The following is a 13,723-nucleotide window of genomic DNA, read 5'->3' on the forward strand; positions in this document are numbered from 1 at the left end:
AGTGTCTACACCAACTGCAACCATTCCAACAATACCAATATCTTATGAAGTTTATTGCAATGAATATTTAAATATTATTTGTAATTTAAGAAATAATCTTTTAATGAATCAATTTGATAAAATATTTTAGTATAGTCAGCTAATAGTAAATATAAAAAAATAAAATATAAAAATTAAAATATTTATATATAATAAATAATAATATAAACAAAAAAGAAAATATATGTAAAATTTAAAAAAAAAAAAAAAAAAAAAGAAAATAAAAAATAAATAAAAAAAAAAAAAGAAAAATAAAAGAGTATTTGTATATAGTTTATTAGTTATTTTATTTGGAAAATATATTTTAAAAATTTATTTATTTTACTTGGATGGTTTTTAGTTTAATTTTCCTTGTATTGTTTAATATAAAATTTATATGTGTATTAATGGTGATATATTTATTTATATTACTAGACTTTTTTACATTTATGGCGAATTGGTTATTATTTTTTATTTATTTTTATTTTTGGGTATATACAATATGGTGGTTTCTTAAAAAATTTGAATTGAATCAATTTCTCTTATTATTAAAATTATTACTATTGTTATGTTGTTGCTAATGTTATTGCCTATGTTATTGTTAAACTCTGACACGACCTGTACTTGAATTTGCTTTAAGTGCTTGTTTTTCTTTAAATTCCTCTTGTGCTTCAAAAACCATTCTTTTAATTGTATTATCATACCAAATTTGTCTTTTTGGGATTTTCTTTTGGGCTTCATATAAAAATTGTCTTTCTAGTAAAGGTAATGTAATTTCAGATGGACCAATAATTGGTCTCATATTCTTAACTTTGGTTTCCTTAAAAACATTAAAATTATACATTTTTTTATTATTTGTTTGGGCTTGATAAACAACTTCTTCTGTAATACCTACACTAAAACTGAATATCAAAAAAAAAAAAAAAAAAGGTATTAATAAAAGTTTTTAATATCAATAAATTATAAAATATATCATACCTTGTACCAATAAAAACAACTATATCGGCTTCTTCGATCCAATCCATTGCTTCATGGTAACGATAAAAGCTGTGGCTATTATAATCTTCGTCAAATAATAACGATTGTGGTAAAATTGGGTTTGAACAGCTTGGACATGGTGGTGGATTAATTTCAAGATCACCACCTTTCATTGAACCTTTAATTGCATAGTCGTTGATATCGATTGATGTAATAGTTTCATCGTATTCATAGGTACAGTTTTTGGTGATGCATTTGTACATTGAAATTCTACCATGAATTTCAATTAGTTTGGACTCTGGTACTTTTGCCTTTAAGTGTAATTCGTCGACATTTTGTGTAATTACATTTGCGTTACAAAGTTCCACAAAATTTGTTATAGATAAATGCCCTGGGTTTGGTAATGCGTCTAAATATTCTTGCTTTTCATGTGTACGTAACCAAAATACATTATAAAATGATTGCTGTTATTTTTTTTTAATGTTGCATATATTTTTTGAGAGAAATAAATTTGGAAAAATTCGAAAAATAAAAAAAATAAAAATTAGTTATTTTTTATTTTTTTTTATTTTTTTTTTAAACAAGATTTATAAATAATTTATTATTATTTAAAAACTGTTTTAATATTATTAATATTTTATTACTTACAGGATCCTCGATAAACTTCTTTCTTGTACCCCAAGTGGTGATAAATGAACCCCAAATAGCATCTAATTTTATTTTTAATATTTTAAATGTGATTAATAATTAGTTAAAATAATTTAAATTATTTTGAAATGATTTTTTTTTTTTTTTTTTTTTTTTTTTACGTCAATAAAGAAAAATGAGAAATTTTAGAAATAATAATAATAATAAAACTTACTTTTTGAATTACGATATGGAGAAATACCACTATGATTAAAATTAAAAAATTAGTAAATAATAATTAATATTATTAATAAATCAAAAAAATACGTACGAGCTAATACTTAAACCAGCACCTGTTATAAATAATACTTTTTTACCTGACAACATTTCTTTAGCTAGACTTTCAAATTCTTTTTTATTCTTTAAATAATATTTCTAAAGAAAAATAAAAAAAAAAAAAAAAATAAATAAAAATATTAGAAATGTTTAAACATATATATTTATAAATATTATATTTTTAGTTTTTTATAATTACCATTTCTAAATCTTCTTCTTGTATAACTTCGTCATCATCAATACGCATATTTTCAAATACAATATCTTCAGTCATTTTTAAAATTATATGTTTATTTTGAATTATTATTATTATTATAAATACTAATTGCTAATTACTATAAGTTTATTTTCTGTTTTGATTTTTGATTTTTGATTTTCTATTTTAAAATTTTTATTTTCTATTTTAAATTTATTGAATATTATATTTGTTAATAGTACATAAAAAATATTTTAGAATTAGTTATTGTTAAACAATATATTTTTTGTATAATTATATATATTATTATATGTTTTATTTAAAAATTTTAAAATAAATGAATATTAAAAATTTTTTTTTTTTTTTAAATTTTAAAAATTTTAAATTTTTTTTTTTTTTTAATTTTTTTATTTTATTTTATTTTATTTTTATTTATTTTTATTTATTTTTTATTTATTCTATATTTATAAAAAGTAATTCGTTTTTAATTTAAACAAAAACAAAAACTAAAACAAAAAAAAAAAAAAAAAAAAAAAAAAAAAATAATTCAAATTTATTTATATATATCACCATAGTTGATGAATTTAAATTATAGATTTTTTGGTGAGAGGGGATTTTGGTGTGGGTATTTACATTAAATTTTAACCACCATCTTTTTATTTTAATTAAAATTGTTTAAATAAGAGGAATCTAAAATTTGGGAGTAAATAGATTGTTTAGATTAAAATATATTAAAACCAATACTAATGTACTATTTAATATTTGAATACATTATTTATATTTTTCCATTGTTTTCATTCTGAATAAAATTATTTTTTTTTTTTTAAAAAATTGATTAAATAAAAGAGATTTATTCAATCAAAAATTGTTTAAATAAAATAGAATTCCCCCATGTATGGGGAATTTAGGGAATTCCTAAATCAAAATTATTTACAGAGGGGCGTATTCAAAACCAGGTAATAAAAACATTTCCATTTTAACAAGATATTTATTAAATTTTATTATTTTTTTTATTTTTTTATTTTTTATTTTTTAAAAAATTTTTTAAAAAATTTTGTTTAGCTTTTTTTTTTTTTTTTATAATGTTTTGAAAAACAATAATTTTAGGTGTATCTGAAGAACAGAAGATAAACACATATCTAAAATGAATAAATTAATATTATCATTAATTATAGCAATTGTTGGAGTTGTTGCATATGTCAAAGCAATTCCATCAGCTTACAGCATTCCAAATGTTCCATATCATCGTCAAGAAACCCAATATAATTGCGGTAAGTAAATGCTATTTGTGTATGTCAAAGTGGGAAAAGAATAGGGATTAATATAGACGATAATTATTTAATTTAGGTGATGCATCACTTCAAATGGTACTCGAATATAATGGAAGAAAAGTCGATCAAAAACAATTAGACGATGTTGCTAGAACATCAAACAAGGTGGGTACTTGTTCATATGATATCGTTAGAACACCAAGATTTTCAATTTTAAGTTCTACTCAAGGTACAGACGAACCAAAACACGAGGCTCAACATGGTTTCAAAAACTACCCATTGGGTTTATTATCAGTAGGTTATTCATCGGCAACCCTTTGGCTAGATGAACTCAAGGCTTTAGTTGCTCAAGATTTTCCAGTTATTGTTTTAATGGCATATTTACCAACTGATCGTGGTGGTCATTTCAGAGTTATTACTGGTTATGATGTATGTTTTATTTTTTTTTTTTTTAAAAAAGCTCACCCACTCCACCCCACCACATGGTTTTATTAATTTTAAATTTTTATTTTTATAGGATAACAATCAAATTATCATGTCACACGACCCATGGGATCGTGATGGTCAACCAAGATTCTTCAATATGTCATATACTGAGTTTGTTGATCTTTGGAATTACGTTGAACCAGAATCTCCACGTGGCACTCCATATATGGGTGCTATTATGTATCCACTTAATGTCGAATCTTCAGCCGAATTGCTCTCTGGTAATCAAACTAAAGTAACTGCTTCATTCTCTTATGATAATTATTTCCCAATCGATAATATAAATGCGTAGGTTTTAAAACAAATAATTTTAAATAATAATAATAGAGATACAATTTATTAAATATTAATTTATTTTTTTTGGCAGTACATTACCAACTGGTTTACAAGCTTTAACATCAATTAAATTACCAAAAGGTGTAGAGTTATCACAATCAACAGAATTACTCAATTCACAACAAAGCTCATATACTACAAGTTCATTTACCCAAAATTCAAAATACAGTTTCTCATGGATTATCGAATGTGATTCAACCAATTGCGATGGTTATACATATGAAATTACCACTGAAATTATCATTACAGATTCATTACCATACACATACTTTAGAAATGGTTTCAATTTCCCAGCATATTCATATATTGATGCTGTTGGTACAACCATTTCTGTAACTATTTAAAAAATAAAATACAAAAACATTATTTATTATAAAAAAAATACAAAAAATATTTATTATAAAAAAAAATTAAGAAAAAATTGATTAATTTATGAATAAATATTATTATAAATTTATGTTTAGGTTTTTATATAACTATAATTATTTATTTGAAAAATGATGATTGCAGTTCTTTCTTTTAATTCTTTTAAAATAATAGAACCATCATCGGAAAGTATCATCATATTTTTTATTTTTTAAAGAATATTAATGGATCGCACTATAGATATTTTCTTTTGCTTTGTTAATAAACATTTATTTTCTTTTGTTTTTTTTTTTGTTGTTTTATTTCGTTTTAATTAAAAAAATCTAATAATATATTTTATTTTAATTTTAATTTTTTTATTTCGGTTATTTTATTTTTTTTATTATTTTTTTTTAAAATAATTTTTTGATTTCCAATGGGACTAATTGAACTAACCAATTTAGGTTTGTTTTAATTGGGTATAGATTTTCTAAAATAAAATAAAATATGGCCAATAATAAAAAGTTAGGATAATAAAAAAAAAAAAAAAAATATAAAAAAAAAAAAAAAATAGATTTAAAACCAATATAAATAATTTTTTTATTTTTTTTTTTATTTTTTTTTTTTAAATAAGGGCCAACGGGAAAAAACTTTTTATCTTCCTAATTTTTTTGTAAGCTGCATTTATTAATATAACCTTGGCTTTGTTTTTTTTTTTTTTTTTTTTTTTTTTATCAAATTGATTTATAAAATTCTTAAAAAAAAATATAAAAAAATAAATAAACAAAACAAAACATTAGTTTTAAAAAATAAATAATAATTTAAAATAATATTTATTAATATTTAATTGTTTTTATTTTTTTCTTATTTAAAAAAACAAAAAGGAAAATAAAATAAATCTAGTTTTTTTTTCTTTATAATATTACACCCATTTGTAAAAATAACTTTATTCCAAAAATTAAAAGTCATTTTTTTTTTATAAAAATTAAATTGCTCCAGTTTTTTTTTTTTATTAAAAAATGAAATATAATATTTTATTATTTGTATCCATTGTATTTTCTTTTATTTTATTTATTCATTGTGAAAATAGTTCAAAACCACTTATAGGTTACGAATCTGGAGATGTTTTTAATGGATTCAAATTATTAGTCAATAGGTACTATTACCCAGACTCCATTATATTAAATCCTAATGTAAGTTTAATAATTCAAAATAGCTTAAATAATGGTAAATATTAATTTATATAGTTATAATTTTATAAATTTAAATTAATTTAATTTTTTTTTAAAAGTTGCTAAAGTGCAAAACGATGGACATACAAGCTATTCAGGAAAAAGATTTTGTTTGGATTATCAGGAATCTAAAGTAAATGTTGATAATCATCAGGTTTCTGTTGTTGATGTTTGTATTTCATTTTTAACACACCCACTTACCAAATTTTTTTTTTTTATTTAATATTAATTTTATTTTTATTTAATTTTATTTAGATTATATTGTTATATAATATTCTTCTATTACCACCATTTTTTATTTTAATTGTTATATTTTTATATAATTTATATTAAAACAAAAAACAAAAAACAAAAAAAAAACTAAAAAATTTTTAATGTTTTTTTTACAATTCAAAAATTATTATTACATATTGTAACCTAATTTATAAATGCAACTAAATAAATTAATTTTTTATTTATAACAAATTTATATTGTATATTTATATTTAAATTAAAAAATCACCCAATATTTTACCGTTATTTAAACAAAATAATATCTAATGTGTTTTATCTTGAATAATTAAAAAAATCCTTAATAATTAAAAAAAAAAAAATAACAGCAAAAAGCTGCATAATAATAAATAATTTGATTACGGCGAATTTCTAAAAAAAGATTTTTAAAGGGTTTTTTTTTTGATTTTATTTTTTAAAATTTTTTTTTTTTTTTTCTTTTTTTATAATTTTTTTTAAAAAAATATAAATATATTTATTTTTAAATATAAATAATATAAAATGAATTATATAGTTGTTTTAGTTATTTTTGTTATTACTCTTTATTTCTTTAATGTAAGTTGATTTAATTAATTTTTCATTTTTTATTTTTTATTTTTTTAAATTATAATTATTTTTATTAATTGATTTTTATTATATATTGTTATTTTTTTAAAATTAGAATGATAGAAAGAGTAAAATCAATTCTAAAATACCAGGTCCAATTGGTTTACCAGTTTTAGGTCATGTTTTGTATATGACTGGAGATATCCATTTACAATTTCAAAAATGGTTCAAACAGTATGGCACTATCTTTAGAGTTAGAGTGGGTGTACATGAAACTGTTGTAATTACAGGTTATCCAACACTTAGAAAGGCATTCATTGAAAATTCAGAAGCATTTGCAAGCAGATGGCAACCAAATAGCAGATACTTTGCAAATCAATTTGGAGAAATGGCATTTTTAAATGGTGAAAAACATGCTCTTTTAAAGAAAGTAGTATTAAGTGAAATGACTACAGTTAGAATTAAAAAAATGGAAGATCATATAAAAAAAGAATGTGAAAAGTTAATCAAGTTATTCGATCAACATGCAGATAGTAATGAACCTTTTGAAATCAATAGTTATTTACATATGTTTTCATTGAACATAATCCTTAGATTTTTATTCGGTGTAGATTATCCATATGATAAGGTTTCACAAACTGAAGGTATAATCAAAGCAATTATGGACTTCTTTTTAGTTGCTGGTACTCCTGTAGTCTCTGACTTTATTCCATGGATCAAGCCAAATCCTAAACATCCATTTTTTGTTACCTACAACAAGCTCGCTGAAGAAACAGATGTTTTAATCAAAAAGTATCAAAAGACCAAACAAGAAGAAATAGAAAACGGTACCTTTTTAGAAGAAAATGAAACAATAGTTGGTGGTTTAGTTAAAGAATACGAAAAAGGAAATATCAGTTGGGGTAATGTAACTCATACTGCAATTGATATGGTTTCAGCTGGTAGTGATACAAGTGCCAATACAATGATCTTTTGTTTAATCGAACTCATTAACCATCCAGATATTCAATCTAAATTAAACAATTGTATTTCAACTTCAATTTTTCCAAATGAAACTGTAATTACCCATAGTAAATATCGTTCATCTATTCAATATTTAACAATGGTAATGAAAGAAACCTTCCGTATGTACCCCATTGGACTTTTAGGTATTCCACATGTAACATCAGTTGATGTAGAAGTTGAAGGTGTCAAAATTGCTGCAGGAACTCAAGTATTCCAAAATATCTATGCTTCACATAGATGCGAAGAATTCTTTAGTAGTCCAAATGAATTTATACCAGAAAGATTTATGGAATCATCAAATTTAAATTACGGTAGCCAAACAAACCTTGTTCATTTTGGAATCGGTGTAAGAGACTGTATTGGTAAATCATTAGGTGAAACAGAAATTTTTACATTATTATCAACTCTAATTAACAGATACGAATTTATTAACCCAGATCCATCAAAACCATTAAATGATGTTGGCTCTTTTGGTTTAACATACCAACCACCAAGAACAAAGGTATTACTTAAAAAAAGATAAAATAAATAAAATATATTTTCAAAAAAATCCTAATAATAATTAATCCAGAATCTTTTCTGGAAACTTTATTTTTTTTCTGAAAAGAAAAATATGAATTATGAATTACGATTTATAAATTATTTTTTTTTTTATTTTTATATTTAAATTTTTTTATTTTTCATTTTTGGATCTGGTATAAAAACAAATGGATTTGTTTAAAAAAACCAATAAATAAAATAATGAAGTAAATTTAAATAATAGAAAATAAGTTTCCTTTTACTTTTTTTAATGGTCAATTTCATCATTTGATGATAAAACAGTGGGCTATTAGAGGATCCACTTTGATAACTAATTAGGCTAAGAGTTGCTGTGGTATATTTGCCAACTATTGCTCTTCACATTCTGCCATTTCTGACCCATTACTTTTTGAGTAATGATTGGAGTGGTTATAACATCTTGACTCTTTAAAAGATTCATTGCTGTTGTGAATTGGAGCTTTTGAAAAAGGTATTTTACATGATTTGGCAATATCATAGATTTGTTCTTTTTTCAATGCTAATTTAGATTCTGAATCTTTCAATTTTAATTTAAATTCAAAAATTTCTTTTTTTGCAACTTTTTTTATTTCCGATAGTTGTTCAGATGCATTCGATAATCTTGCCTCGGCATGTACTTTATGGTCATTGAATCTTTTAAATTGAATCTGGATTTCATTATAAAGTTGTGGGTTTGCTTAATATAAGATATTAGTAAAATGAAATAATGATGATGTGTAAAAAAAGATAGAAACCATGGTTTAGACTGTCGATTATTTATAAAATTAATAAAATCATTAGAAAATAAAAAAAGAAATATGTTATAGATTTTTAATCTTTATATATTTATAAATTTATAAAATCATTAGAAAATAAAAAATAAGTATGTTATAAATTTTTAATCTTTATTTTTTTATTAATATATAATTATATAACTAACTCTTTATGAAATATAAAAATGAAATCTGAATTGATAATAATTAAATTGAACTAAATATACTTTTTAACTGATTGTTATTTGTTAATTTAATTATTATAATTGATGTTGAAATAATATAAAATATGAAAATACCAATGAAATCTTTTTGATACTGAAAATATTATTAAAATCATTTGATGTTCCAATATATTTTCCTGGCCAGGGAAAATGAATTTCTTCCATCAAATAGATTGAAATATGTGAATGTTTGATTCTATTATTATTATTATTATTTTTTTTTTTTTTTTTTTTTTTTTTTTTATAAAATTATTAATTATTATTGATTTACTAAAAGTTCTTTTTAAAGCTTTAGGGTGGATGATGCAGCTGCTTATGAAAGCTGATGCTGATGATGATGAATGCTGATGGTGATGAGGGGCAAGATGAATTCTAATGATTATGATAATGCTGAGGACCAAGACGAATGCCGGTGAGGATGCTCATGATGATGATGATAACGCTGAGGACCAAGATGAATGCCAGTGAGGATGCTAATGATAATGCTGAGTACCAAGATGAATGCCAGTGAGGATGCTGATGATAATGCTGAGTACCAAGATGAATGCCAGTGATGATGCTGATGATAATGCTGAGGACCAAGACGAATGCCAGTGATGATGCTGATGATAATGCTGAGGACCAAGATAAATGCCAGTGAGGATGCTGATGATAACGCTGAGGACCAAGATAAATGCCAGTGATGATGCTGATGATAATGCTGAGGACCAAGATGAATGCCAGTGAGGATGCTGATGATAATGCTGAGGACCAAGATGAATGCCAGTGAGGATGCTAATGATAACGCTGAGGACCAAGATGAATGCCAGTGAGGATGCTGATGATAACGCTGAGGACCAAGATAAATGCCAGTGAGGATGCTGATGATAACGCTGAGGACCAAGATAAATGCCAGTGAGGATGCTAATGATAATGCTGAGTACCAAGATGAATGCCAGTGAGGATGCTGATGATAATGCTGAGTACCAAGATGAATGCCAGTGAGGATGCTGATGATAATGCTGAGGACCAAGATAAATGCCAGTGAGGATGCTAATGATAACGCTGAGGACCAAGATAAATGCCAGTGAGGATGCTGATGATAATGCTGAGTACCAAGATGAATGCCAGTGATGATTCTGATGATAATGCTGAGGACCAAGACGAATGCCAGTGAGGATGCTAATGATAATGCTGAGTACCAAGATGAATGCCAGTGATGATGCTGATGATAATGCTGAGGACCAAGACGAATGCCAGTGAGGATGCTAATGATAATGCTGAGGACCAAGATGAATGCCAGTGATGATGCTGATGATAATGCTGAGTACCAAGATGAATGCCGGTGAGGATGCTGATGATAATGCTGAGGACCAAGATGAATGCCAGTATTGATGTTGGATATGTGTGGTTATGCTGCTGTATTATGACTTTGGATGTGGCGTGATGGAACAAAGACCCCAAATTTTTGATTAGACTTTAAACAATAAGCGTTTTGATATTATAAAGAAAGAATTTGAATTAAACTAAATAAATATTTAAAATTAAGTGTTAGTATCTTTTATAATCAAATATAGTTATATTTATATTAATGTTATTATTATTTTTACCTTTAAATTTTGCTTTTGTAATGGTTTTTGGATTTATAAGTATCTACTTGTCTTTTTCTGAGCTTTTTCTAAAGGGTTGAATTGTATGATGCAATATTTATTATTTATAGTTGATAATGATGATATTATTTCTTTAATTCCTTTGATGATTATGTTAACTATATTAAATTTAATTGAGATTCATATAGTCAACAGATTCTTCTTGATTTGAATCATCAAATAAATGGTTGTCGTTATTGATAAAATATTCATCTGGAAGGTAGTCATCGGGATTGAAACCATATTCGTTATCGTTGTTGTGAACGAATCCAGAGTCGTAATTATCATTATGATCAGCGTGGGAATTGGAGTCTGATCTATTATCATTGTTGTTGTCACCATTATTTGAATCATCATCGGAATCTTCATCGGAATTATCATCTGATATAACATCATAAATTGATTTCTCTGCTTGACCCTCTATCTGCAATTAAATAAAGAAATAAATTAATAAATGTTCTATTAATTATATAAATATGAATGTATGAATTACTTACTTTGACAAAATAAAACTCTTTTCTACATAATGGACAAGTATTATCTTCCTTTAACCATTTACGGATACAGTTGAAGCAAAATTTATGAGAACATTCGATGGAGCAGACATTGGTGGTATTTAATGTAATGTAACAAATGGAACAGTCACCAATATTTTCATTTTCTTGCTCAAGACGTTCTTGTTCAATTCTTTCTTTATCAGCACGTTCTTTTTCTAAAATTTCTTGTTGAATACGTGCTCTTTCAATTGCTTCTTGTTGGATACGCTCTTGTTCTAGTCTATAATTTTCAACACGTTCTTGTTGTAATCTTTCTTCTTCCAACTTTTCTTTTTCAATACGGTCTTTTTCTGCTTGATCTCTTTTTAATTTTTCTTCATCAGCAGAATCGAAAATTGGGTTGTTTGATGGGGTTGGTGAACCTGCACACTCATAACGAGAATGGTCTACATTGAATGATGGGTATTCTGATTGGTGGGCACTTTGTTGGTTGGTTGCTGGAATACTTGATGGTTCACCTGCAGTATTGAAACGAGAATGAGCACTATTAAATGCTGGGTAATTGGAATTTGCCCTTGATGGTGTAAATGGTTGTTGTGGTTGTTGTGGGCATTGTTGTGGAACATTAAATGATTGAGAATTACCAGCGGCATTATAACGTGAATGCTCTCTGTTTAATGTTGGATATCTATTTGAACGTGCTCTTGAGGAATTGTGTTGTGGGCGTGAGCGTGATTGTGGACGTGGACATGGACGTGGACGTGGACGTGGATTTGGACGTGGAAGTGGTTGTGGACGTGAACGTTGTTGTGCGCGTGAGCGTGGTTTTGTAGATGATTGATTGATTGTTGTTGCGGCAGTGGCAGTGGTGGTAGCAGCATAACGTGAGTGAGATGGGTTGAATGTTGGGTAAATTGGTTCTGGCTTTGGTTCTGGCTCTGGCTCTGGCTCTGGCTCTGGCTCTGATTCTGATTCTGATTCTGATTCTGGCTCTGGCTCTGGCTCTGGCTCTGGTTCTGGTTCTGGTTCTGGTTCTGGCTCTGGCTCTGGCTCTGGCTCTGGCTCTGGCTCTGGTTCTGATTCTGATTCTGGCTCTGGCTCTGGCTCTGGCTCTAATTCTTGTTCTGGCTCTGGTTCTAATTCCTGTTGTTGTTTCTCGAATTCATACATAGCTTTAAAGAGTGATCTATAACCAGGGGTTGATCCAGTGTGTTTTGGTTGTGATTGTGGTACTGATTCTGGTTCTGGTTCTGGTTCTGGTTCTTGTTCTTGTTGTTGGCGCTCGTACTCTTCCATAGCTTTAAATAGCATTCTATAACCAGGGATTGGTCCAGTGTTTTTAGGTTTTGGCTGTGGCTGTGGCTCTGGGTGTTGTTGTTGTTGTTGTTGTACTTGTTGTCTTAGGAGCTCTTGTTCTAAGAAAGCTGTACAGATGGCGTTGACATCAGCATTGGTGTTGGAGTTGGAGTTGACATCAGCATTGGTGTTGGCGTTGGCGTTGGCGTTGGCGTTGGCGTTGGCGTTGGCGTTGGCGTTGGCGTTGGCGTTGGCGTTGGCGTTGGCGTAGGCGTTGGCATCAGCATTGACGTTGGCGTTGGCGTTGTTGTTGGCGTTGGAGTTGGAGTTGGTATTGGTGTTGTTGGTGTTGTTATATATAACAATATAAAAATGTTGAATAATATATAAAAGTGAAACACCAATGACAAAAACACAAAAATAATATAAATAATCCATTATTGATTTAAATACGGAGTGGTGATATGGATTATTATTTATAAGTTATTTATTATTAATTAAAATAAAAATTATTATTGTTATTAAAATTTTATTGTATGTATTATAATATATTAAAAAATAAAGTTATATAATTATTTTTATGTTGAAAAAAAAAAAAAAAAATTTATTTCAAGCTATGAAAAAATTAAAAAAAAACAAAAAATTTAAATTAAAAAAAACATAAAAATTTAAATTAAAAAAAACATAAAAATTTAAATTAAAAAAAATATAAAATTAAAATTAAAAAATGATTATAAAAATTATGTGGGGGTTTTGAAAACCCGGTTTTCCCACACAATGCCTTTTTTTTTTTTAGTTTTATTATTTGAAGTTAAATAGTTTTTTTTCCTAATAAAGAAAAAAAAAAAAATCAGGAACTGCATGATTACGAAAAAAAAAAAACTAAATTAATCATTGTAAATAAAGATATGAAAATTACTTTTTTTTAATGATTATTATTTATTATTGGTTTATTTATTATTTTTTTTATATTTTTTTATATTTTACATTATGATTATAATAAAAAAAATAATATTTTTTAATGAAAAAAAAAAAAAAAAATAATAAATAAAAATAATAATTTATAAAAATTAAAAATGTATATTTTTATTTAAATAATAAAATAAAAACAATAATGCTTTT

General features: G+C 25.6%; 7 protein-coding genes across 7 annotated transcripts in view; 4 read left to right on the top strand and 3 right to left on the bottom strand.

Annotated features, from left to right (window-relative positions):
* The window catches only part of DICPUDRAFT_96275 (uncharacterized protein), a 4,636-nt gene extending 4,402 nt beyond the window's left edge, over positions 1-234 (top strand). Inside the window, exon 3 of the mRNA XM_003283053.1 lies at positions 1-234. Within this exon, the coding sequence (XP_003283101.1) occupies positions 1-48 (48 nt within the window). The 3' untranslated portion in view covers positions 49-234.
* Positions 235-619: 385 nt separating this feature from the next.
* DICPUDRAFT_85737 (uncharacterized protein) lies at positions 620-2,233 on the bottom strand (the record flags this gene model as incomplete). The annotated part of the gene is made up of 6 exons (XM_003283105.1): positions 620-920; positions 997-1,460; positions 1,645-1,706; positions 1,859-1,887; positions 1,955-2,058; positions 2,159-2,233. The coding sequence occupies 6 exons, from the start codon at positions 2,231-2,233 to the stop codon at positions 620-622; spliced, it is 1,035 nt and encodes a 344-aa protein (XP_003283153.1).
* Positions 2,234-3,299: 1,066 nt separating this feature from the next.
* Positions 3,300-4,592, top strand: DICPUDRAFT_25333 (uncharacterized protein; the record flags this gene model as incomplete). The annotated part of the gene is made up of 4 exons (XM_003283054.1): positions 3,300-3,426; positions 3,503-3,855; positions 3,944-4,200; positions 4,280-4,592. 4 exons carry the CDS (start codon positions 3,300-3,302, stop codon positions 4,590-4,592), a joined length of 1,050 nt encoding a protein of 349 aa, XP_003283102.1.
* Positions 4,593-5,479: 887 nt separating this feature from the next.
* Positions 5,480-6,317, top strand: DICPUDRAFT_91039 (uncharacterized protein). Its single transcript, XM_003283055.1, has 3 exons — positions 5,480-5,820; positions 5,885-5,994; positions 6,081-6,317. The coding sequence occupies exons 1-3, from the start codon at positions 5,613-5,615 to the stop codon at positions 6,156-6,158; spliced, it is 396 nt and encodes a 131-aa protein (XP_003283103.1). The 5' UTR covers positions 5,480-5,612; the 3' UTR covers positions 6,159-6,317.
* Positions 6,318-6,596: 279 nt separating this feature from the next.
* On the top strand, positions 6,597-8,169 carry DICPUDRAFT_25344 (uncharacterized protein; the record flags this gene model as incomplete). Its single annotated transcript, XM_003283056.1, has 2 exons — positions 6,597-6,650; positions 6,757-8,169. The coding sequence occupies 2 exons, from the start codon at positions 6,597-6,599 to the stop codon at positions 8,167-8,169; spliced, it is 1,467 nt and encodes a 488-aa protein (XP_003283104.1).
* Positions 8,170-8,533: 364 nt separating this feature from the next.
* On the bottom strand, positions 8,534-9,345 carry DICPUDRAFT_74135 (uncharacterized protein; the record flags this gene model as incomplete). The annotated part of the gene is made up of 2 exons (XM_003283106.1): positions 8,534-8,851; positions 9,256-9,345. The coding sequence occupies 2 exons, from the start codon at positions 9,343-9,345 to the stop codon at positions 8,534-8,536; spliced, it is 408 nt and encodes a 135-aa protein (XP_003283154.1).
* Positions 9,346-10,938: 1,593 nt separating this feature from the next.
* DICPUDRAFT_74136 (uncharacterized protein) lies at positions 10,939-13,039 on the bottom strand (the record flags this gene model as incomplete). Its single annotated transcript, XM_003283107.1, has 2 exons — positions 10,939-11,232; positions 11,756-13,039. 2 exons carry the CDS (start codon positions 13,037-13,039, stop codon positions 10,939-10,941), a joined length of 1,578 nt encoding a protein of 525 aa, XP_003283155.1.
* Positions 13,040-13,723: the final 684 nt, after the last annotated feature.

Source organism: Dictyostelium purpureum (genome assembly GCF_000190715.1).
Source record: "Dictyostelium purpureum unplaced genomic scaffold DICPUscaffold_3, whole genome shotgun sequence".
In the NCBI taxonomy this organism is placed as follows: domain Eukaryota; phylum Evosea; class Eumycetozoa; order Dictyosteliales; family Dictyosteliaceae; genus Dictyostelium; species Dictyostelium purpureum.

Bases quoted from the DNA above. Each gene is read 5' to 3' on its own strand.
- DICPUDRAFT_91039 (XM_003283055.1), top strand. From the start codon at position 5,613: ATGAAATATAATATTTTATTATTTGTATCCATTGTATTTTCTTTTATT. The intron at 5,821-5,884 runs GTAAATATTAAT...TTTTTTTAAAAG, and splicing joins TCAAAATAGCTTAAATAATG to TTGCTAAAGTGCAAAACGAT. The intron at 5,995-6,080 runs GTTTGTATTTCA...AATTTTATTTAG, and splicing joins ATCAGGTTTCTGTTGTTGAT to ATTATATTGTTATATAATAT.